The following is a 23012-nucleotide window of genomic DNA, read 5'->3' as shown; positions in this document are numbered from 1 at the left end:
CACTGCACCCTCCCCGAGACCACATGGGCTCAGAGTCGCTGCACCCTCCCCGAGACCACATGGGCTCAGAGTCGCTGCACCCTCCCCGAGACCACATGGACTCAGAGTCGCTGCACCCTCCCCGAGACCACATGGGCTCAGAGTCGCTGGACCCTCCCCGAGACCACATGGGCTCAGAGTCATTGCACCCTCCCCGAGACCACATGGGCTCAGAGCCGCTGCACCCTCCCCGAGACCACATGGGCTCAGAGCCGCTGCACCCTCCCCGAGACCACATGGGCTCAGAGCCGCTGCACCCTCCCAGAGACCACATGGGCTCAGAGTATGAAGTCAGCATCTCAAAGCGTTACCATATCCATACAGATCAACACAATGTGTATTACAATGTCATTGCAACTGCAGTTATAGTTGAACTGTGGCACACCTGAGTAATTGGAATTGTAATTATACCTTATCATTGATCGATGATATTTTCAATCACTTGTGGTGACCCCATTGGTTTGAAAAAAAGAAGAGTTACATGTTTCTGTATTTGAACCTGTAATTATTGCTTGCTTATTTAGCATAGTGTTAATGTGTGTAGTGGCTGATGTTACTTTTAAGTGTAATTGTAATTACTGCAGTATAACTGTAACTGTAACTGAATTGTAATTGCAATTTCAGCATTGTAATTGTAAATGTAATTGTAATGGCGCCCCTGTGTGGTGCTCTCTCTCTCTCAGGGCCTCACCGGTAGTTTGGTGAGTGGCGCGTTGCTGACGTGCTTCCCAAACACCTCCTCCTGGAACTGCAGCAGCTGCACCACCAGACTGGAGAGAGACTTGTTAGTGGGCGGCTCCGCCTGGATATACTGAAGAAAAGGAGAGGACACACGAGAATGGTCTAGAACACTCGAGAACAGTCTAGAACGCCAATAATGCTCTAGAACAAATATCTTAAGAAGCTGCACCATTAGACTGGATGGAAACTTATTAGTGGGCAATTTGGCCTGGTTATACAGGAGATAAGTCTAGAAAACGCATTAAGATCAGTCTAGAACAGGGGTTCCCAAACTGAGGGACACAAGATGGTTTCAGTGGGCTGCAGCACATGCAAAAACTGTTCTCTCCCAAATGACCCTGACAAAGCGATGCTCCCCACACCGGGAGATCAATCCATTTGCACGAACGCTGCTGTGAGGGGCTTGGAGTTATTCTGCATGTAACACTGAGGTCAGCTCATCCCTGCGCTAACAGTACAACAGGGGGCAACTGTAAGGAGAACAAAATCACCAATTATATTACTACACTTCATAAAAATAAATAACTACAGGGTGTCTGCCAATGTGGTCTAGAACACTCAATTATAGTGTAGAATGGTCTAGAACTGTGAACTGAAAACGCTGCATCACAACAAATGAGAGGGGCTTATTATACTGGGAGAGTCTAGAATACACAGTGAGTGCAGAACAGTAGAACAGAGAACTGAACAAGCTGCACCACTAGATGTGCACTTACTCATGAAAGGCTTGGCCTGGATACACTGGGGAGGGAGAGAAAGAACCGTCTACAGCAGTCTTTCTCAACATTTTCATAACAACACCCCCTAAGGATCAGCTGAGCTTAGTCATCAAGTTTTTGAAATACAAGTTTCCTTATAAGGAGGAAGCACAACGTCCCCTTTGGCTTCAGAACGCCCCCGTTGACAAACTCTGATCTAGAACATACAAAAAGAACAATCTAGAACGAGTATCACCAATTTGGGGAGGCGAAGTATCACCCCTCTATCACAGTCGCTCAGAATGCGTCACGTGTGGCGCGTCGTGATGTTAACCGATTTGTAACAGGGAGATGCAGATTCCTGTCACTTGGGTTCACTTACAAAAACGTGTGCGCTGCAAAATTCACCAAACATTCAAACAGATGTATACAAGACTGAAAGAGATCCTGTTAAATTAGCTTTTTATACTTCGTAATGCATGACTTTTTAAAACACATTTTGGAATCTACTCTACATAATTCCCAAACCTCCTGAAACCCTGTTTGCCTGCCACTGCGTTATTCTGCTACAGCTCAGGCAGCAACAATAAGGATGGTGATTGAACAAACTGGACTAAGAACAACAAGATATTTTTATTAGGAAGTGTCCATTGTAGTAAATACATTATACACACACATACACATGCACTGAAGCCGCAATTAAAACTACACGGCAGAGGGGAAATCACTTCTGTTCACTATGCTTAGGGTGAATAACGGTCTTTGAACACCATCCTTTCTCATGCAAAGCCCGTGTAGACAACTTCGTCAAAAACTCGATTAGTACCGCTTATATCACGTTATAATAAAAATTGCAATATTGAATAACGCTCACATTCGTACTGAAAAACTGTTGCAATCGTAGATGACAGCATTCAAAAAAAACAAACACCCTCAGCCTCACGTGAAATAAAAACAGATGGATAAAATAACGTGGAAACGACAGTCATTGGTGTGTTTATTCTGTGTACATACCTTACACGCACATTTTAAACGTTTTGTGAAGACCGAAATACTGTATAACTGTCACAACACACACACACAGTGTCAGCTGGATCCTCCTCTTGAGAAAGGAAAGTGACCAACTAAACCGTTTTAACTGCACTAAATTGCCACAAACGCGCCGAGTTTGTTACAATAGGACAGATAATGTTTATGGATATTAATTGAATTTCTAATTATCCAGTAGGCCTCGTTTAATGATTTTTTTTTTTCAGTAAGAGACTACACACGCTGGGCAAATGTGACAGATGTGTAAAACAAACAGAAAACGATGCTATTTTATTCAAGCATGCAAGAACAGATAACGGCCAGCCGGAGCTGCTCCGTTGCCGTTGTTATTTGGGGAGGTCGTGGATTTGATTTGTTTGTATTTTTTGTGTCTTTGCTTCGAGCTGCGTCTTCATTGTTTCGGGGTCTGTGCGCGGAGGTGCGCCCCCTCCTCTCCGCGCTGCTCACACTCACACACCCGTGCAAATCAAACAGCTGCCAAGGGTTCAAAACGACGTGTACCTTTTTGTAATTCTTGCCCAGCCAGATACGGACATTGTCGAACTGCGCGGTCGTGTCGGAGGCTTCGAAATATTTAACGTTTGGGCCGCCGTCCTTCTTCCGCACCGCCATGTTTACTGCTGGACAGCTTGCAGGGAGCAGCCGCGGCGACACCTGCTGGCCGCTCACCGGCACTGCAGCTGAAGCCAAGGTCATTAAAATAGAGGACTAGGAAACCGACACCATTGTGGCTCTCGTGTAGAGTGAGCCTCTATTGTTAAACTATAGCGCAACTATTATTATTATTATTATTATTATTATTATTATTATTATTATTATTATTATTATGTGTTTGTTTAGCAGACGCCTTTATCCAAGGCGACTTACAGAGACTAGGGTGTGTGAACTATGCATCAGCTGCAGAGTCACTTACAAGTACGTCTCACCCGAAAGACGGAGCACAAGGAGGTTAAGTGACTTGCTCAGGGTCACACAGTGAGTCAGTGGCTGAGGTGGGATTTGAACCGGGGACCTCCTGGTTATAAGCCCTTTTCTTTAACCACTAGACCACACAGCCCCCTAACTAGGGCGATTAAAAGCATGCAGTTTCATAACAGTCCCCACTTTATTAGGCTGCTTGACAGCAAGCCAAATCACATTCTCTCACTGACGCCGGCGCTATTGATTATTTAACTTAACGCTATTGAACTTAATGCAGCCCTGCTCCTGCTACTGTCTCCGTGATGTAGATCTAGCTCCTGGCTACCTTATCATGATATCTGACTGACTGACAGCTGTGATGTGTAAGCCAGGGGACGTGAACGCAGCTGACTTACAAGAACTAATCCTGCAGTTACATAAGCTACCACTAGGAGGGACTCGAGCTCAGTATTGAAATCCCGCTGCAGCACTCCGCTTTCTTTTTGAGATGCAGGATTTGGGTAATTTTGCAGTTTTTCACATGTATTTTCCATAGCTATGCTATGCATCTACCATAGTTTACCATGTGTTGCCATGTGTTTTTTTAATATGCTTTACCGCACCTCTCTGTGCTTCACAATGCTAATGCGTTACACTTTGGTATGCTTCTACTATTGGAAACTTGTATAAGGGTACACACGTATGTATGTGTTAGTGTGTGTGTGTGTGTGTTGATTGAAAACAATCTGACAAGACCACAGTTGAGAAACACCCGATTCTTTATTAACTAGGCAATATGAGTACATGTCATCTTGTTACAGCTACAACAACACTGATGCATTAATCAGGCCCTGGACTGGGCTGGGGCCAGTGAGAGGACTCCAGTAGCAATGCCCCAGTTGATTATTGAGCAGGGGCACGAGGGCAGTAAATGCAAACGCTAAGAAATCGGCAACAATGCAAGCTTTGCAACAGCTACGGAGAGTTATTTATTTCCGACGTCGTTTATGCATTGGGTTCCTTTACATGATAACATGAAATACAGTCATTTAAAAGCTCTGTTACTTGAACAAATAGGAGGGTGGTCACGTTTGCCAATGCATTTCAATCAGCGTTTAATCGAGTATTGGTCCCAGCACTACATTCTACAGTTTATATTCCATATATCGGGAGAAGCGCTTACCCAAGAGTCTTTCATTTCGGTTATTGATACTATCACATTCCGGAGGTATTGAGGAGGGGTGTCGGTCTGTCTGTACCTCCGTCCAGCTGTATGTCCCATTGCATTTTACATCTGCCTGGAGAAGCGCTTCTCAAACTGTGATAAACATTTCATTGGCATACGGGTGATATATTTCATGGTCATCAGCTTTTTAATCATGCCGACGGCTTTGAAATTACAGCGGTGGCAGGGTGTGTGTGTGTGTGTTAATGACATCATTATAAAACGAACGGTAATGTTCTGTGATGTGTGAACTACTGAACCAAACCCAACGAGAGAAGCCGGTTCCCAGCCTCCAAACGAAGAGGCTAGTGAGACCACTCAGCCCTCTGCACTGAAAAGGGTTTCAACTCCGTGCAGGCAGCCTTCCCCAAATGTCCAAACTGAGCCTCATTTTCAGTGGAAGACAGCTGTCTTCTGCATGATCACCCGTGCTTACATTAAAACCCACGACAGCAGCCTCAATAAAGACATTACATGTACATCCAACTCCCATCTCTCTCCTGCCATTCAAAATTGTGCTCAGCAAGAGTTTCTAAACTGTTTCTAAATGTGTAATAACCAAGGGTTTGAATTACATGTCCATACCTCTCATTAGCGCCATATTCTCCCTTCTAACCCCTGGACTAGTGTCAGAGAAATCAAATCACACCCCTAGCTGTAAATTCAATTTTAGAGCCATCAGTATGACGAACAGGCTCAGCAGCCGGACAGAGAGATACAAAAAACACAGTACGGGCGCGACAGGGAACGCCCTAGAGCGGTGAAGAATATCCAAGGATAAATATCGGGACTTTCGTCCTGTTCATCGGGACGCGGGACATGTGCTTGCAAATCGGGACTGTCCCGACCATATAGGGACTGCTGGCATGTTATAACCGCCTCCCATGTATCTAATAAAAAAAAAAAGACCACACTGCGGTAATCTTTCAACCGGCTTTATTTTGAAAAACAAACCAACCATTTAAAATGACCCCCCCCTGCGATATATTTATAAGACGAAGCGCCGCTGTGGTAAAACTGCAGTATATTTACAGCGCTGTCTGTCTCAACCTGACGCGTTGTGCTCGGGATCGGACAGGTCGTTGCAGGCCGAGGTTACCATGGCAACCATCGCCACTAACTCCTGAAAGTCGATTTCCAGATCGCCGTTTTGATCCAAATCCGCGAAGACTCGGTCCAAAGTCTCCGAGTCGTCGATTTTCTAAAGGGAAACCAAGACAGCGAGAGTGCGTTAGTCTTTCACAGTGACATGAACTTGTTCACAACCTTTAAGAGTGATAAGAGATGACTCGGCTGCTCACACTGTAATGAGTTCTACTATAAGAGACACACGACCTGTTCACCTATGATATAAATCACAAAAATAAAGATTATGCTCTAGGTGATGAAATGAGTTCACGGGATAACATGTGCTGCAGTTTGACAAATCCTTAACTGTGATTGGTTGACCACACAGTATCCAGCACCTTGTGGAGTCTGCGCCATGGCTGTGGTCAGGTCAACCCGATATTAAATACAGGTTATAATAAAGTGTAGTCTAGGTGTTTTGGGGACAGGCTGCAGCCTCAGTACTGCAGCAACCAGCAGCATGTTAGCTGCACCGTGTGGATGTGATCCTGACCTGTATGAACTGAGACATCTCATTGTTGATCAGCTCCTTCAGCTCTGCCTTCCTCAGCTTGCACTTGTGTCCGGAGTATCGGCGAAACACCTTGATGATGGAGAGCATGCTGTTCTCTAGATCTGACATCGTGACTCTGGAGAGACAGACAGACAGATAGACAGGCAGGCAGGCAGACAGGCAGACAGACAGACATAGAGACAGACAGACAGGCAGGCAGGCAGGCAGACAGACAGGCAGACAGGCAGGCAGACAGACATAGAGACAGACAGACAGACAGACAGACAGGCGGGCAGACAGGCAGGCAGGCAGACAGACAGACAGACAGACAGGCAGGCAGGCAGGCAGGCAGGCAGACAGACAGACAGACAGACAGAAAGCAATGTTAGCATAAATAACCCAGATACAGTTCTGGCCAAAAGTTTTGCATCACCTAGAATTTCAGGATTGAGACATAATAAAAATAAAATGACTCTATTAACATAATTTTAATATTTTATTTAATCATGTAATCAAAGAAACAACAAAATGATATCTACCGGAAGCCATAATAGCAGTGTTTCATGTTAGATTTCGAAATGTCACATTTTTCAATTCAATCGTTTTGTATATGGAAAACTACAAAGCAGTATATAATTCAATATGTTAACGTAACATTATCCAGCAGGTTTCATTCGACTTTATGAAGCAAAATTAGTTAATTCTATAGGGCAATGCAAAACATTTGCCATAGCTGTACATTCAAAACTGCAATTACATTTAAACCACAAGATAATGTAACTGCATGTATTTAGCCTAAAGGAGAATTAGGGGGGACTTGATTGAAGTCTTTAAAATCTTAAAAGGAGACAAAATGAACCCAACCCAATACTTTAAACACAGCACAGAAACCAGGAACCCGAGGACGCAGGTGGAATTGAAGCAGATTCATGTTCTTAAAAGGTCCACCCCACCTGCATCTCCAGCCTAATAACTTAATACTACTACTACTACTACTACTACTAATAATAATAATAATAATAAGTTGTGTACCTGTGTTGAGATTGAAGACGAGGTGTTCTCTCTGGTATGCAGGCAGATCTCTTGTATTTAGCAAAGTCTTTCACTACAGTACAGTACTGTCATGAGACATTCATATACAGCTCTGTCTGCACAATCAACCCTTTCAGAGAGGGATGGGCCCACAAGCTAACCACTAATCCATATTGATTTGTTTTAATGATGTGGACTTGAGTGCTTTTAAAAGCATTACTGGGAATGATGATCTCTGCCGCTGTGAAGGGTGTGTTAACACAAGGAAACCATGCTGTAGAAGACTGTAGAGAACTGCGTCTCATCAGCCAGGATTCATCGCTTCAGAATTCATTTAAAAGGGTCTCAGTGGCCTAATGTGTTTTAGAACCACTCGTCTAAGTGTCTTTTCAACATTTATAGGAACGGTGGTAACAAACACAACTTCTGGAACAGGAGTCCGACTCTGGTGGGGCGTTTCTAGCACATTTTACACCACATTACAAATTACAGTACAAATTTACTGTGGAAAATGTTCATAGGGGAAAGTAGGAGGGGGGTCTTACTGTTCCTTAAATTACAGGCATGGCATGTACAGTATGAGAAAGGCATTGCACCCTGCGCTTATTATACCAGAATTAAGGTAACAGATCCAGGACAAGCATTTATAGTCAGCTTGCTTTTATTACGGCTTACGGTTTATAATAATTCTTACCCAGTGTGTTACATCTTGTTGGTGAACTCTGGGCTCATTCTGTCTTGCATATTTCCTTCCGCTCAGACAGATGGATACACAGTTCTTGGCCCCTATCGTGATCCAAACACCTCCATGTTTATCTGGAGGTTCAATGTTTTCTTCACTGAAGGCTCAGTTACTCTGTAATGGTTTTCAATATGAATACATTTTTACAGACTTTTAATGTAAAGGTGCCAATGCTTTTGTCATGAACAAATATTTGAAATTGCTTGAGTGCTTTTTTTTGTAATCTAAATATTGTTAGCAAACTTCCAGAAACAGTATTTTGGTATTTGTCATATTCACTGCATGCTTGTATTTAACATGTATTTTTGAATTGTCTTATATATAAGTGTAGGGATCCAATACTTCTGCTTGCGACTGTAGCATAGCCCCGGCACCTCTGGGCTTGCAGTGGGGCACAGCCCCGCCCGGCACCTCTTCACTTATGAATGTACAAAATCTGATACCATTTCTTACTTTCAAATGAGTTTTCTTAATATTCTCAACACCATTTTATCCATTCTGCATATATGCTAACGAGAGAGTCTGCTGCCTAAATTTTATTCAGATTTTTTTGTAATCTCCACAAACTGCCCAGCGTTTCTGTTGCAGTCACTTCACAGCAGAAAGAAATATCCGCCAGAAACTGTTTAGCCCAGTTTGTCTTATGAATTATCTTTAAAAGTGGTCCAGTACTCTCACCATTCACTTTCCAAGCTCTGCACCTCTCCGACATCAACCCAACCCGACCCAAATCCCAACCCAATCCACCCCAACCCCAACCCCAACCCACCCCCACCCCACCCCAACCCAATCCACCCAAACCCCAACCCAACCCCAACTCAATCCACCCCAACCCCAACCCAAACCACCCCAACACCAACCCAACCCAATCCCACCCAATCCCAACATCCACCCCAACCCAACCCAACCCAACTGTATCCCAACCCCAACCCAACTGTACCTCAACCCACCCCAACTCAACCCCCACCCCAACCCCCACCCATCCCAACCCCAACCCACCCCCACCCCACCCCAACCCCAACCCAATCCACCCAAACCCCAACCCAACCCCAACTCAATCCACCCCAACCCCAACCCAAACCACCCCAACACCAACCCAACCCAATCCCAACATCCACCCCAACCCAACCCAACTGTATCCCAACCCCAACCCAACTGTACCTCAACCCACCCCAACCCCAACTCAACCCCCACCCCAACCCCCACCCATCCCAACCCCAACCCACCCCCACCCCACCCCAACCCAACCCCAACTCAATCCACCCCAACCCCAACCCGACCCAAACCCCAACCCAATCCACCCCAACCCAAACCAACCCCAACCCACCCCCACCCCAACCCAACCCCAACTCAATCCACCCCAACCCCAACCCAACCCCAACCCCAACCCAAACCACCCCAACACCAACCCAACCCAATCCCACCCAATCCCAACCCCCACCCCAACCCAACCCAACTGTACCTCAACCCACCCCAACCCCAACTCAACCCCCACCCCAACCCCCACCCATCCCAATCCCAACCCACCCCCACCCCACCCCAACCCCAACCCAATCCACCCAAACCCCAACCCAACCCCAACTCAATCCACCCCCACCCCAACCCAACCCAACTGTATCCCAACCCCAACCCAACTGTACCTCAACCCACCCCAACCCCAACTCAACCCCCACCCCAACTCAACCCCCACCCCAACCATCCCAAACCCCACCCCAACCGCAACCACAAAACCTTTTTTTTTTATCGATGTCGGCCATTTGGAGTCCTCTGAATGCGTTTCGATTTTTAATTTAATTTTAAACTGTTTAAATGCAAAACCATAAGACACAGAATAACAGCGTGTATACACGGCACAAACAAAATGATGATAGTGGGGGTGGCACGTGCCCCCTCTGCCCTATGGGTTAAGCGCCTATGTTTACAGCCAGTTGTAGAATACGTGATTGTAGACATCTAGCAGTAGTATGTACAATACTCTTTCAAATAAACGTGTTATGATTTTGAATGTGCTGTTCTTAAGAACGGTATCATTGTCATTGCTTGCGTCCCGGCACCTCTTCACAAATTAAGCACTGCGTGACTATGAGAAAAATGGCTCCCCTCTGGACTCTAACACTGTGCAGCAGGAAGATAAATACACAACGTAAAGTGAACAGTAGACTACAATTCAACAAAGACCTCAACATAGGACTGCATTGCTTGTAATAGACGCCCTAGAATCGTTAACTCTCAAATTCCAAACACTATACATTTAGCAATACTGGCAGTGACATCATTATCTAACCGCCTGTATCACGTGAATGGGGTTGAACACAGCTTCTGCCTAGCGTCACTTCCTCGTCCGAGCGGAAGTAATTAATGCAGGTGGTTGTTTTTAGTTTAGCTGCTTTGTTACCAGATTTGGGATTAAATTAAAATCCATTTCAGTTATATTAAACAGAATTAATCGGTCTGGGAGTTGAGGCGGGACAGGAGGAGACCTGAGTGGCACCCAGACTAACCGTGAAAGGACGGCGTGAGCGCGGTAAGGCGCGGACACCAGACCAAACAATACAAACGTTAGGTTAACAACTGGAGAAAGTTTTACACAGCGAAAGGATGTCATTTATGTTATCTGTGTCTATTAACTTCTAATAATTGTTTTACTGTGTAATATATATGGTTTGGAGACGTAAAGCATTCGGTTCAATGGAAATAAGTACGCTATATTATTGTTGCTACAGTATTGTTTTGAATGTTCGTTTAAAGAAGCGTTATGCTAACTCTATATAGTGATGCTGTACCTTATTACAATTGATCTATTATTATACAGTTGCATTACCACTCATTTGAATGAGCAGTTTGTTGTATTAATAAAGAACTAGGTTTGTGGATTGGGTTTATGACTCCCATGTGTATGCTAGGAGGCTGGTTTGAACTCACGTCGCAATGCACAGCTGGACTACACTTACCAGAATGCATTGGAAGCTGAAAAGCCTGAGCTGTCCTGGTGTACATGGAGTCACATGGTGACCCTGTGTGTGGATCAGCGCATCTCTGAATTACACCTGTATGCTTTGTAGGGATGTGGTTAGAATCAGAGAAATGTATGTACAGAATTTTGAATTTCACTACAAGTAGCCATAGGTTTCAATCTGATTGACAGGTGAAACGAGTGTGGTGGTTAGCACCCTGCTATCACAAAACCACCATTCAGGGCAATGGCTGTCTGCTTGAGAGGTACAAGGCGCCCAGAGCTAAGAGCATATTGAAAGGGGTTTACCGGGCACTTCCATTAAGATTTCTGTGGTAATGGATCTATATTCAAAGACATTTTTATCATTAAAAAGTCTTGGACTGTGACTTAGCCGATGGACCAAACGTTCTGTCTTAGTAGTCCTACTGGAAGCAATAGTGTGCTGATTTGTGGTGGTGCTGCCTTTTTATTCCTCCAGGGGGTGCTCTCGGGTGAACAGAAGGGAGACTGCGAGACGTCAGGCACACAGCCCCAAAGAATAAATGAGAAGCCGGTCTGACTGAAGAGGAGTAATGGATATAGGTAAATCTTGGAAGAGCATTTGAACGCCCTTCCAATCAGAGTGCCTCTTTGAATCACGTGATCGTGCGATTCCAGAAACCATGGAATAGGAAGTACCCTTAAGCTTCAGTAGCATTCCCACTACCCTCCTCAGAATTGCGTGTGCAATCTTTCGAGTTCTGATAGGTGTAAGTTGACCTCTAGGGGGCCCTGTTTTACATTTTGTTCTCGCGGCTGTGTGTTTGACCCCCTCCTCTCTCTCTCTCTCTCTAGATGTTCAGGGTGCATCCGGCCTGCATTTGACTATAGGGGGCGCTGCTGTGCATTCTCGCTCAGAGGATGAGGAGCCAGCGGGGGGGAAGGGCATCAAGAGAACAGCGGCACAGGTCTTCAGCGGGGGGGTGCCCAAGAGACGCAGCTCCTCCAGGTACGGAGCTAAACTCACACACAGACCTGCACTATGCAGCACACACTTGCACAACTCGCACTGATTGATTCATTTCTTACTCGGCTGCCATCCCTGACATGTATAACCTATAATACTACTTGTACTGTGGAGCCTGTAATATCACTTCACTCAGCAAACGTGGTGACCTTATCAGTTCACCAGTACGTTTAAACATCAGGTGACAAGTAGGTGTTTGACTGGAGTTGTTCATTGGAGCACCATGTTAATTATACAGCAGGTTTAGCCACTTTCAGTTTGAGTGGTTTCTGACCAGCTGAGCTGTGATGGGGCAGAGATACTGGTATCCACCAATAGGAAAGCGTCAGGCATGATTGACACCCGTTTCATTCGAATTTCTTCAGCTTGGAAATCTCCAGTCACATTAGGTCAGCTGCTGATCAGAAGCACAGAATACATTGAGAGTGATGGCATTGAGGACCAAAGCCCCTGCAACCCGGTGCACAGCTTTCATGAAGTTTCAATAAAGAATCCGAGTCGATTCAATGTTGATAAGGAGCTGGCCTGCTTGTTATCATTGATCGGCACTTAATGTAGTAGATTTGAAAAGACTGGAAAAACATTATTGTACCGAAATGAACCCAGGTTAATGAACCCAGGTTTCTGTTTTAATGAATACCTGTGGACTTAAAACATGTTAAAGGGAGTTACTTGGGAGAGCAGAGTATCTGCACAGGCTGAGGTAGCATTAGGTGTTGTAGTCCTGGTCTGTGAACCCGGACTGCAGTGCTTATTAAGAGATGAGTCTGAGCTTCCCAGACTGCAGTGCTTATTAAGAGATGAGTCTGAGCTTCCCAGACTGCAGTGCTTATTAAGAGATGAGTCTGAGCTTCCCAGGCTGCAGTGCTTATTAAGAGATGAGGCTGAGCTTCCCAGACTGCAGTGCTTAAGAGATGAGTCTGAGCTTCCCATGCTGCAGTGCTTATTCAGAGATGAGTCTGAGCTTCCCAGACTGCAGTGCTTATTCAGAGATGAGTCTGAGCTTCCCAGACTGCAGTGCTTATTAAGAGATGAGTCTGAGCTTCCCAGACTGCAGTGCTTATTCAGAGATGAGTCTGAGCTTCCCAGACTGCAGTGCTTATTCAGAGATGAGTCTGAGCTTCCCAGACTGCAGTGCTTATTCAGAGATGAGTCTGAGCTTCCCAGACTGCAGTGCTTATTCAGAGATGAGTCTGAGCTTCCCAGACTGCAGTGCTTATTAAGAGATGAGTCTGAGCTTCCCAGACTGCAGTGCTTATTAAGAGATGAGTCTGAGCTTCCCAGACTGCAGTGCTTATTAAGAGATGAGTCTGAGCTTCCCAGACTGCAGTGCTTATTAAGAGATGAGTCTGAGCTTCCCAGACTGCAGTGCTTATTAAGAGATGAGTCTGAGCTTCCCAGACTGCAGTGCTTATTAAGAGATGAGTCTGAGCCTCCCAGACTGCAGTGCTTATTAAGAGATGAGTCTGAGCTTCCCAGACTGCAGTGCTTATTCAGAGATGAGTCTGAGCTTCCCAGACTGCAGTGCTTATTCAGAGATGAGTCTGAGCTTCCCAGACTGCAGTGCTTATTCAGAGATGAGTCTGAGCTTCCCAGACTGCAGTGCTTATTAAGAGATGAGTCTGAGCTTCCCAGATGGATCCGGGTGCAGTCGCCTCTCACTCGTTTTCTCACAGGTCTATAAAGCGCAAGAAGTTTGATGATGAGCTGGTGGAGAGCAGCCTGGCCAAATCCTCCACCCGGGTCAAAGGGCCGCCTGTGATTGAACCAGCCCGCTACTCCGGGAGTGAGCCCTCGTCCAATGAGAAAAAGAAGGTAAAACCTTTCCTACTCTCCCATGGCAACAGTTGTACAAACAACCCAGCACATACAGTCAAATCAAGCACTACAGAATAAGACCATTTTGCTCCCTGCTTTCCAGGCAGGTAGCAAATCCTCACTACTGCCTTAAAGTTCACTTCTAGCCCTGATGTATATATATGGTAGTTCTGTTAAACTTCCATTGTAAACATTTTTTTTGGCCATCACTTGTTGGCAAAATTCCCATCGTGCAGACCCCTGTCCTTGTAACAGTGTACACTGCAAATGGTTTTATTTGCCTTTGCAATTGGGGACTTCTATCTTCAGAACCACTCATCCAAATCTGACATTTGTACATTAACTTCAGTGACATGAGTATCTAACTGGTTCTAGAAACCGGACCGGTCACCATGACAACACAGAACACAGACAAGACGATTGAGACATTTAGTTAGAACAGTTATTTTGTGTTATCTGTGGCCTCTGCAAACCTACAATTGCCTCTATCATAGGTGTCGAAATCTAACAGCACACCAGCGCCCCCTCTGGCCACAGTCACCACCCTTCCCACCATCACCAAGAGAGTGAAGAAGAGCAAGCAGCCCCTGCAGATCACTAAAGACCTGGGCAGGTGGAAGCCCACTGACGACCTGCTCCTCATTAACGCAGTGCTACAGGTGAGCAACTCCTACACACACTGAACACCATCGTAGGACCTGATGTCAGGTAGGGCCACCGTGCCCCCTGATCACAGCCTTGACATGGCACAGACTGCACAAGGGGCTGGAAGAGGTCTCCAGGGATCAATCTTCAGGGTTGAGGTCAATTCCAATTCCCTTTCAATCAATTCCAACACACCACTGATCAAGATTGCAATGAGCAGTATTCTGTTCAAATGAGCTTCTCACAGTGGCAACAATTCACCTTTTACGCCCCTCTTGTCCCGCCGGCGGAACACGGAACTGCACGTAAATATTATATTTCATAACTCATTTTTAATATTATTACAAAAGCAAAAGAGAAAAAAGCTGACTCGATATCAAAATCGTTGTTTTCCTACCGTCAAACAGCGAAGGAATTTTTCGAATCCGTCATTTCACCGCTGAGATATCCCATTCGCAATGTGTCTAGTACCCCCATGCATTCAAAACAAAAGCAATCGACTAGCTTGCGTTTTGCTGCTGTGGTCTTACAACCTTCATGACGATGAAATCTCCCTGATCACGTTGTAGGGGAGGTTGTAGGGGAGGTCACAAGCGTTCCATTCATGCCTTTACTGTGTTTGTAACCCAATACATCACAGAGTAATTGATGTGCAAACAAACACGCCCACCTCTTGAATGAGATAAGGGAAAAAAAAAAAAAAAAAAAAAAAAAAAAACCTTTCAAAGGCAAATGCTTGTGGCAATGGCTAGCCTGTGAGGTGCCAGAAGATAACATCCCTTTTAGAACTTAGTATATCAATTGACATAAAGATTTACACAATGTTTATTTTTGGAGAGGTTTGGGGACCCTTGGGCTTAGCTTTGTAAAAACTCCTGTAGAATTTGATCCCTTTGTTCAAACAGTTCCAAATTTTTACCCAGTATATTAGACATGTTGGTGAAGCACTGGAAAAAAATCTGGCTCTTTTCATATGCTACAAGTTGAAAAACTGACTATAGAACATAAAAAAATGAAAAGCGTTTGTTGTTTTTTTATGTATTTTTTCTGGATATCTCCTTCCAGTGTGGTACTGAGTAAGACTTTTATCACACCTGAGGTTTTAGTCTTGATGCCCAAAGGGTTACCTTGAATTCAAGCCCTGAACCATGCCTGTGCTGTCTATACTTTGGAAGATATTGTGATTTATTTAAGGGCACAGCCTCCCAGGCGGAAATTGTCTGTGAGGGGCTGGGGTTTTGAGAGGTTAAATTGATCAATTTAAATCGACTTAAAAGCAGTTGAACAATCACAACAATTATGTTTTTAAAATATCAATTCCAGTTCCTTCAAAGAAAATAGCTGAAGTGTGTGTGCTGTGTTTCAGACCACAGACCTGACTGCAGTTCACCTGGGAGTGAAGTTCAGCTGCAGGTTCACTCTGCGAGAGGTGCAGGAGCGCTGGTACGCCCTGCTGTACGACCCTGTCATCTCCAAGTAAGAGGTTACATTTAAACACAATGTGGGACCTCCTCCTGTTTATATACACACAGTGGTGCCCAATAGCATTGACACCCTCATGTCTTTTCAATGCAAAATGCTGCAGTTCACCTTGATTGCCACATAGCTGTCACTGTTTACACTGCATGGCTAATGTACCAAGCTGACATTACAATGCATACACACCACTGTAGTTGCTGTAACTGTTGTTTTCTACACATAATCTTTTCCGACTTTGTTTTGCTGCACTTTTTTGAATGCTCCAGACTAGTTTGCTAACCATCCTATCCCATTCCTCTCCTTCTCTACTCTTTTTTTCCCTCGCCCCTCTCTCCAGGTTGGCGTGGCAGGCAATGCGCCAGCTGCACCCGGAGGCCATCGCTGCCATTCAGAGCAAGGCTTTATTCAGCAGGCCAGAGGAGGCGCTGCTGTCCAAGATTGGCTCGGTGAGTCCGCAGTGTGACCGGCACTAACAGTGCACCGTGAAAACTAAATCATCAAATGTGGAACTGGCCAAATTAGGTTCACTGCAACGTGAACAAAGTTCTCAGAGTTAGTTTTTTTCAGAGTAGTAATTTGGAAATTAACTGTATATGAAAAGGCCTGGCATGTGTAATCCAAATAAGGGTCACTGTGGGGGGAGCGTCTATCAGTTTGCAAATCTGTCGCACCTCCTTGCTGGTGCTGACCGCTCTCCTTGCTGATGCTGACCGCTCTCCCTGTTCCTCCTTGCTGGTGCTGACCGCTCTCTCCCTGTTCCTCCTTGCTGGTGCTGACCGCTCTCTCCCTGTTCCTCCTTGCTTGTGCTGACCACTCTCTCCCTGTTCCTCCATGCTGGTGCTGACCGCTCTCCCTGTTCCTCCTTGCTGGTGCTGACCGCTCTCTCCCTGTTCCTCCTTGCTGGTGCTGACCGCTCTCCCTGTTCCTCCTTGCTGGTGCTGACCGCTCTCTCCCTGTTCCTCCTTGCTGGTGCTGACCGCTCTCTCCCTGTTCCTCCTTGCTGGTGCTGACCGCTCTCTCCCTGTTCCTCCTTGCTGGTGCTGACCGCTCTCTCCCTGTTCCTCCTTGCTGGTGCTGACCGCTCTCTCCCTGTTCCTCCTTGCTGGTGCTGACCGCTCTCTCCCTGTTCCTCCTTGCTGGTGCTGACCGCTCTCTCCCTGTTCCTCCTTGCTGGTGCTGACCGCTCTCTCCCTGTTCCTCCTTGCTGGTGCTGACCGCTCTCTCCCTGTTCCTCCTTGCTGGTGCTGACCGCTCTCTCCCTGTTCCTCCTTGCTGGTGCTGACCGCTCTCCCTGTTCCCCTGTGTGTTTCAGAGCAGCCAGCCCAAGCTGGATGTGTTCCAGGAGCTGCTGAACAAACACCCAGGCGTGTTCTACCCATCCCGCACAGCCCGGAGCCTGCAGGTGCACTGGCAGCTCCTCAAACAGTACTACCTGCTGGAGGACCAGGCCGGTGAGTCCGCTCCACCTGCTCCCCAACGCAGGCTCGGAATCCAGACTGGCTCTCCATCGAATCCAGCAAACATGTTACACACTGAAGACAAGTTAGAAAAAATACTGTTGAGATTCTATCTATAACTATAAAACACGCAGCAGTGCTAAATTTAGTTTCTTTCAGTGATTCTAGAATGCCGTATAAAGGTGTTTTATTTAACACAATGTGGACTTCCTATGCAAGTTCCAAGAGCTCCCTGGTTTTATTGTGAGTGCTTATATATAGGTATTGACACCCTCATAGCTTTTCAATGCAAAATGCTGCAGTTCACCTTGATATATTATTGCCACTTAACAAATGTGGCTGTATATAGTTTTCATCTTAATTTGAAATTATTTTACGTGAAAAAAATAAGAATATATTTCAACAACTTTTGGAAAATAATAATTACAAATGTTTTTATTGTTTGGACGAATACAACTTTATAAAAAATAAATCAATCAAAAAGGTGTAAAAAAAAAAAAAGAGGTATTTTTTACTATTCGTTGGATGAAGGAAGGATTTTGTTCTGAATGAAAATGCATTGTGATTTGAATCGATTATTGATCGCCATGGCTTTTATCTTACAAGCCTCAATTAAACCATTGACTGATCGATTAATCTCCCTGCTCCCTGTGTGGAGCCTCACACAGCGAGCTACCCAGACACACGTTACACGTTCTGGACTAAAGCGCTGGATTTGTCCTGAGATGAGAAAAGGCAGAATCTACTGAAAAAATCTCTTCTTGCTTTTAACAATAATTTGGATATATTCTACTGCTGTGTGTAATGTGCTGTGTTTTAAGACGTGGAGAGTCTACACGTATGCCTTTTGCATTTGAAGCAATGCTTTGATTTTATAGTTAATTGTTACCTCTCTGGTATACGAGTGTGAAATTGGTTGCTGATTGCACCTGGACTAACTGGCTTTTGCTGTGTTTCCAGTCCAGCCGCTGCCCAGAGGAGACCAGGTCCTCAACTTCTCAGACGCAGAGCAGCTGGTGGACGACACCAAACTCAAGTGAGTTCCGATCCACCCTGTTCTGAGGTGAGTGTTTCCATGTCCGAGTCGTCGCTGGAATAACCGCTCTGTTTTCCTTTGTGCAGGGACACCAGGGATGAAGTCCTGGAGCACGGTAAGGCAGCCTGTCTGTTTGCAATCTTAATGATGGAAGCTCAGTGGTGAAACGTCCTCGTCTGACATTGGTCGGCCAGGGTGTCCTCGGCTCACCGCGCACCAACGACACCTGCAGACTGGCCGGGCGCCTGCGGGCTTGCCTGTAAGCTGCCCAGAGCTGCGTGGTCCTCCGACGCTATAGCTCTGGGTTGGTTGCATGGCGGGCCTGCAGAGTGAAAAGAAGCAGCCGGCTGATGACACACGCTTCTGAGGACAGCATGTGCTTGTCTTTGCTGCTCCTGAGTCTACGCAGGGGTGGTACCGGTGAGCTGAGCCTAAAAAACTACAATCGGACATTTCAAATTGGGAGAAAAAAATGCAGTAAAATCAATTTCCGATTACTAAATTTAAAAAATGAAAAGAAATGACAGGTACATTATTTAAACAGTTGTAGCAGCACGGGGGACGCGTGACGATATATTTAAACAGTTGTAGCAGCACGAGGGACGCGTGACGTTATATTTCAGAACCCCGCTCCTTACTCTAACCTCTTCCCTTCCAGAGCTGATGATCGCAGATCGACACCAGAAGAGGGAGATCAGGCAGCTGGAGCAGGAGCTGCCACGCTGGCAGGTGCTGGTGGACAGCATCACAGGTGAGCCAAAATCTGCTAAGAAAGGCTGTAAGTGAATCAGTGATGCTTTAGTATGTTTGATTTAGTGCCTTACTAATAATCATTAAACTGTAACATTGAGCCAGTGACCAGTCGGACTCCTTGACCTCTTCCATGCTGACTGGAATGCCGTTTAAGGAAGGTGAATTTTCAATTGAAGCTGTTTTGACGATCTAAGATATGATTGTATTAATTTTTTTAATTTGTAGTTCCGAAGCAGTGTTTGACAGTAAACCATGTGTGTGTTTCTAGTAAAATATATTAATGGTAAATGGATACTACTGGGCCAGATTTGCAAATGCAAATGGATTGCATGCATTTGAAGACAGTCACTGCTACTAAGATGTTCAGTAAGACAGACGGCTGTGGTCTTGTTTTTAGGGATGAGCTCCCCGGACTTCGACAATCAGACGCTGGCAGCGCTGCGAGGGAGGATGGTGCGCTACCTGATGAGGTCACGAGAGGTAACCAATTACACATCGAGACGTGACGGCACACTGCACGCTCCACCCCCATCGCCACCCGAGCACTGAACACCTCATTAAGGGGCGTGTGATGATGAAAAATACAGATCGATTGGAGCTTTAACCATTATTTATCATGTCCTAACTCCTGTTCAGTGCGACTTTCTCCCTGTCATTTTGCAGACAGAAATACACCCTCTACAGTTCGGTGATTTTCACATAGTAATGATCTAACTTGTTGCTGTGTCTGAATGGACGCCCTGATCTAACCCGTTGCTGTGTCTGAATGGACCCCCTGATCTAACCCGTTGCTGTGTCTGAATGGACGCCCTGATCTAACCTGTTGCTGTGTCTGAATGGACGCCCTGATCTAACCTGTTGCTGTGTCTAAATGGACGCCCTGATCTAACCCGTTGCTGTGTCTGAATGGACGCCCTGATCTAACCTGTTGCTGTGTCTGAATGGACGCCCTGCCTCTCTCCTGCAGATCACTCTGGGTCGAGCCACTAAGGACAGGCAGATAGATGTGGACCTGTCTCTGGAGGGACCGGCCTGGAAGATCTCCCGAAAACAAGGTACTGCGAGCGATCGGGGATGGGGGGGTGGGGGGGTGCAGTCAGGTATACTTGGGACTGTCTTACAAACAGTGCAAGGAGTTTAAAGAGATTCCAGCTAATGAAATGATTCATGAATGAAGTTTATTTCAGTATTACTCCATTTCGTGTTTTATAGTTCCGTCTATTGCCAATTGTCTTCAATATGTTGTTTAGCATTGAGATACATAATAAAAGATTATATTGTTTAAAGATGGTATTAAAAATTGATTCAAAGTGGGGTCTTCCCAGGATTCAATACACTTGGGGGTGGGGGGGATATGAACGTGGCACCAGACCAGTTCATTTCTGCAACCCTGTGGTAATTCCATTTAAGGTGAAACAACTTCCATAGGAAATATTTCAGTTTTGCATGAATGTGGGCAGCATTCTCATCTTCCAGACCTTTGCGCCCTACATCACTGCTGATGGAGAAGTTTGAGGTAATATTAAGCGACGCTTGTAACCCTAAATGTATCCCCCTGTGACCCTGAGTGATTTTTATAGTTACTAACAAGTCTTTTCAGGCTTTCTAATAAGTAATAACGTGGATCTCCGCGCTCCATCCTCACGGATCCTGTGTTTTGATTCGTCTCCAGGAATCATTAAGCTGAAGAACAACGGGGATTTCTTCATCGCTAACGAGGGCCGGAGACCGATCTACATCGATGGCAGACCAGTGCTGTCTGGAAACAAGTGGAAACTGAATAACAACAGTGTGGTGGAGGTGAGAGAGGAGAGGAGAGGAGAGGGGAGGGGAGAAATACAAATGGGCAGCATTTCAGTCATGCTTTTTTGTATTTGCCACCCTTTTAAGATGCTGTCCATTTTTAGATTCGTCTGCACTTTTTAACATGAGACTGACGTAAATTTTGGACTAATGTTAGCTTTGCTAAAGATTAGTACTAACCTAGGTCATTCAGACTTGTTTATTGGTTTGTTCTGTACAGGGTGTGACCTCTGTACACAGGATAAGATGCTGCTGGCATTTTGACAAACCCGTAACAGCGATTGATTTTAAGTTCAGACTCACTGAACTGCTGTCTTCCTCTCTCTCAGATCGCTGGCCTTCGCTTTGTCTTCCTGATCAACCAGGAGCTCATTGCTCTCATCAAGGCAGAGGCAGCCAAGATCAGCCTGCAGTGAGGCAGCAGGGGACACTGTCACAGCCAGTCTGAGCAGACTTGTGTGTGGGAGAGTACACCTGTGGTCTTGTGTAAGAATGTATACAAGTGTTCATATGAATCGTAAGAGCAACTAGTGCAGTTACTTTAGCAAAAGAAGAAAACCAAATGCCTTTGAGTCAGGCAGCATTCCGCAGAAGCATTGCGTTAGTATTGGTGGATCAGAATTCAGAACCACTCATAGCGACTGCAAATATTATGAAAGTATGAAACTTTGTTTGTAGGTATTTACTCTTTGAGTGATTGTTTGTATGGGAGGGGGGTGTGTGTGTGTGGATGAGCTTTATAAGACTGCAGAGTATTACAAATATTATGAAAATCTGCTGAAGAAAAAAGAAGATTCTAATGGCTTGCTTGAAGAATTTGGCTGTGATACCAAGGCGGTGAAAATAAAAAGGAAGACGTTTACTAGAAAAGCAGCACTGCTGTAACTGAACACAAGGTGGCACTGTTTTGCTAACATCTACACCTCCATCAACCAGCAGAGGGTGCTGTTCATTCTGAAACTGTGACAAGCAGGTAATTGACCCTGCAGGTGGAGCGGGTACGATCTCCTGACAGCACGGGACCCATGATGCACCTGCAGCTTTAACATGGAGCAAAAGCAACGCCTTTGTAAAGGGCAAATAAAAGGACTTCAAACCCTGTGTGGTCGTGTGATTTCTTGTGCTAGCAGTCTGTATTGCTGCGAACGTGGACCCTGAGAAGGTGTTTTTAGTTTTTTTTTTTTTTTTTTTAATAAATGACTTTAGGTTACTCTAATTTGTGTTGTGCTTGCTACCAAAAGTTTAACTAGAAAGATGTTTTTATAAACAGAGCATTATGTCCCCTCAAACACAGCGAGTCACACTGAGGTAGAATGAGAATTTTCTTTTAGCTTTCACAGCAGTTTCTAAATGTACATCTTTTACACCTACCTCTCTATCAAGACGCAATCTGAAATACATAACCTCAGCTATCACAGTTCAATTTCCTGGTAAAAAGTTTGGAAAATGTTGTATCAATGAGGAAAAATACTACTGTCTGCCAAATAAATAAATAACAATACATACCACTAGTGACAAAATATAGTTAACTCAGTTAATTTTTTTTCAGCTGTTCAGGAGGACAGTTTTCCACATAAAACTAGCTCAATATGCCCAGTTTCATCACATAAAAATATGTTTCTTTGCAAATCATAATATAATTTCCTTGTGGTGGTTTTCTGAACACCTTGAATATGGTCCACTGAAATGGTCTCTGCTTGGCTCCCAGTAATCCAGATAACCACAAAACAGCACAACTGGCACTCCCAGTGCTGAAGGGCAGGTGTTCAGGTCAGCGTGGAGACCCGGTGCTGAAGGGCAGGTGTTCAGGTCAGCGTTGAGACCCGGCGCTGAAGGGCAGGTGTTCAGGTCAGCGTGGAGACCTGGCGCTGAAGGCAGGTGTTCAGGTCAGTGTTGAAGTGCCCACTCAGTCTTGCCTTTGAGTTTATCATTACCTTAGAAATAACGAGTAACCAGCACAGAACTGCTTTTTAAAAATAGCACTGGACATACACTAGCAAGAAGTTCTAGT

General features: G+C 45.3%; 3 protein-coding genes across 4 annotated transcripts in view; 1 reads left to right on the top strand and 2 right to left on the bottom strand.

Moving 5' to 3' along the window:
• The window catches only part of LOC117400947 (SWI/SNF complex subunit SMARCC2), a 30348-nt gene extending 27161 nt beyond the window's left edge, over positions 1–3187 (bottom strand). The window contains exons 1-2 of the mRNA XM_059011406.1: positions 3030–3187; positions 731–850 (exon numbers count right to left, since the gene is read on the bottom strand). Of these exons, the coding sequence (XP_058867389.1) occupies positions 731–850; positions 3030–3140 (231 nt within the window). The 5' untranslated portion in view covers positions 3141–3187. The remainder of the gene's footprint in view (positions 1–730; positions 851–3029) is intronic.
• Positions 3188–5559: 2372 nt separating this feature from the next.
• On the bottom strand, positions 5560–7430 carry LOC117400880 (protein S100-B-like). Its single transcript, XM_034913823.2, has 3 exons — positions 7307–7430; positions 6275–6410; positions 5560–5854 (listed from the first exon to the last, which is right to left on the bottom strand). The coding sequence occupies exons 2-3, from the start codon at positions 6401–6403 to the stop codon at positions 5699–5701; spliced, it is 285 nt and encodes a 94-aa protein (XP_034769714.2). The 5' UTR covers positions 6404–6410; positions 7307–7430; the 3' UTR covers positions 5560–5698.
• Positions 7431–10349: 2919 nt separating this feature from the next.
• LOC117967043 (microspherule protein 1-like) lies at positions 10350–22102 on the top strand. 2 transcript variants are annotated; one of them, XM_034914133.2, is made up of 15 exons: positions 10350–10572; positions 11483–11586; positions 11839–11992; positions 13687–13825; positions 14323–14487; positions 15840–15949; positions 16290–16398; positions 17265–17403; positions 18370–18445; positions 18532–18560; positions 19104–19196; positions 19596–19678; positions 20166–20253; positions 20871–20998; positions 21331–22102. In XM_034914133.2, the coding sequence occupies exons 2-15, from the start codon at positions 11577–11579 to the stop codon at positions 21415–21417; spliced, it is 1410 nt and encodes a 469-aa protein (XP_034770024.1). In that variant the 5' UTR covers positions 10350–10572; positions 11483–11576; the 3' UTR covers positions 21418–22102. The 2 variants fall into 2 exon arrangements, with proteins under 2 accessions (XP_034770024.1, XP_058867727.1); XM_059011744.1 differs by having other exon boundaries at positions 10559–10695.
• The last annotated feature ends 910 nt before the right edge of the window (positions 22103–23012 follow it).

This window comes from Acipenser ruthenus, chromosome 42, assembly GCF_902713425.1.
Source record: "Acipenser ruthenus chromosome 42, fAciRut3.2 maternal haplotype, whole genome shotgun sequence".
Lineage (NCBI taxonomy): Eukaryota > Metazoa > Chordata > Actinopteri > Acipenseriformes > Acipenseridae > Acipenser > Acipenser ruthenus.
This window is presented reverse-complemented; position numbering and strand designations above follow the sequence as displayed.

Coding starts and splice junctions, on each gene's coding strand:
- LOC117400880 (XM_034913823.2), bottom strand. CDS start 6,403: ATGTCAGATCTAGAGAACAGCATGCTCTCCATCATCAAGGTGTTTCGC. Junction 5,855..6,274: donor AGATGTCTCAGTTCATACAG/GTCAGGATCACA, acceptor GTTTCCCTTTAG/AAAATCGACGACTCGGAGAC.
- LOC117967043 (XM_034914133.2), top strand. Junction 17,404..18,369: donor CCTGCTGGAGGACCAGGCCG/GTGAGTCCGCTC, acceptor CTGTGTTTCCAG/TCCAGCCGCTGCCCAGAGGA. Junction 20,999..21,330: donor ATAACAACAGTGTGGTGGAG/GTGAGAGAGGAG, acceptor CCTCTCTCTCAG/ATCGCTGGCCTTCGCTTTGT.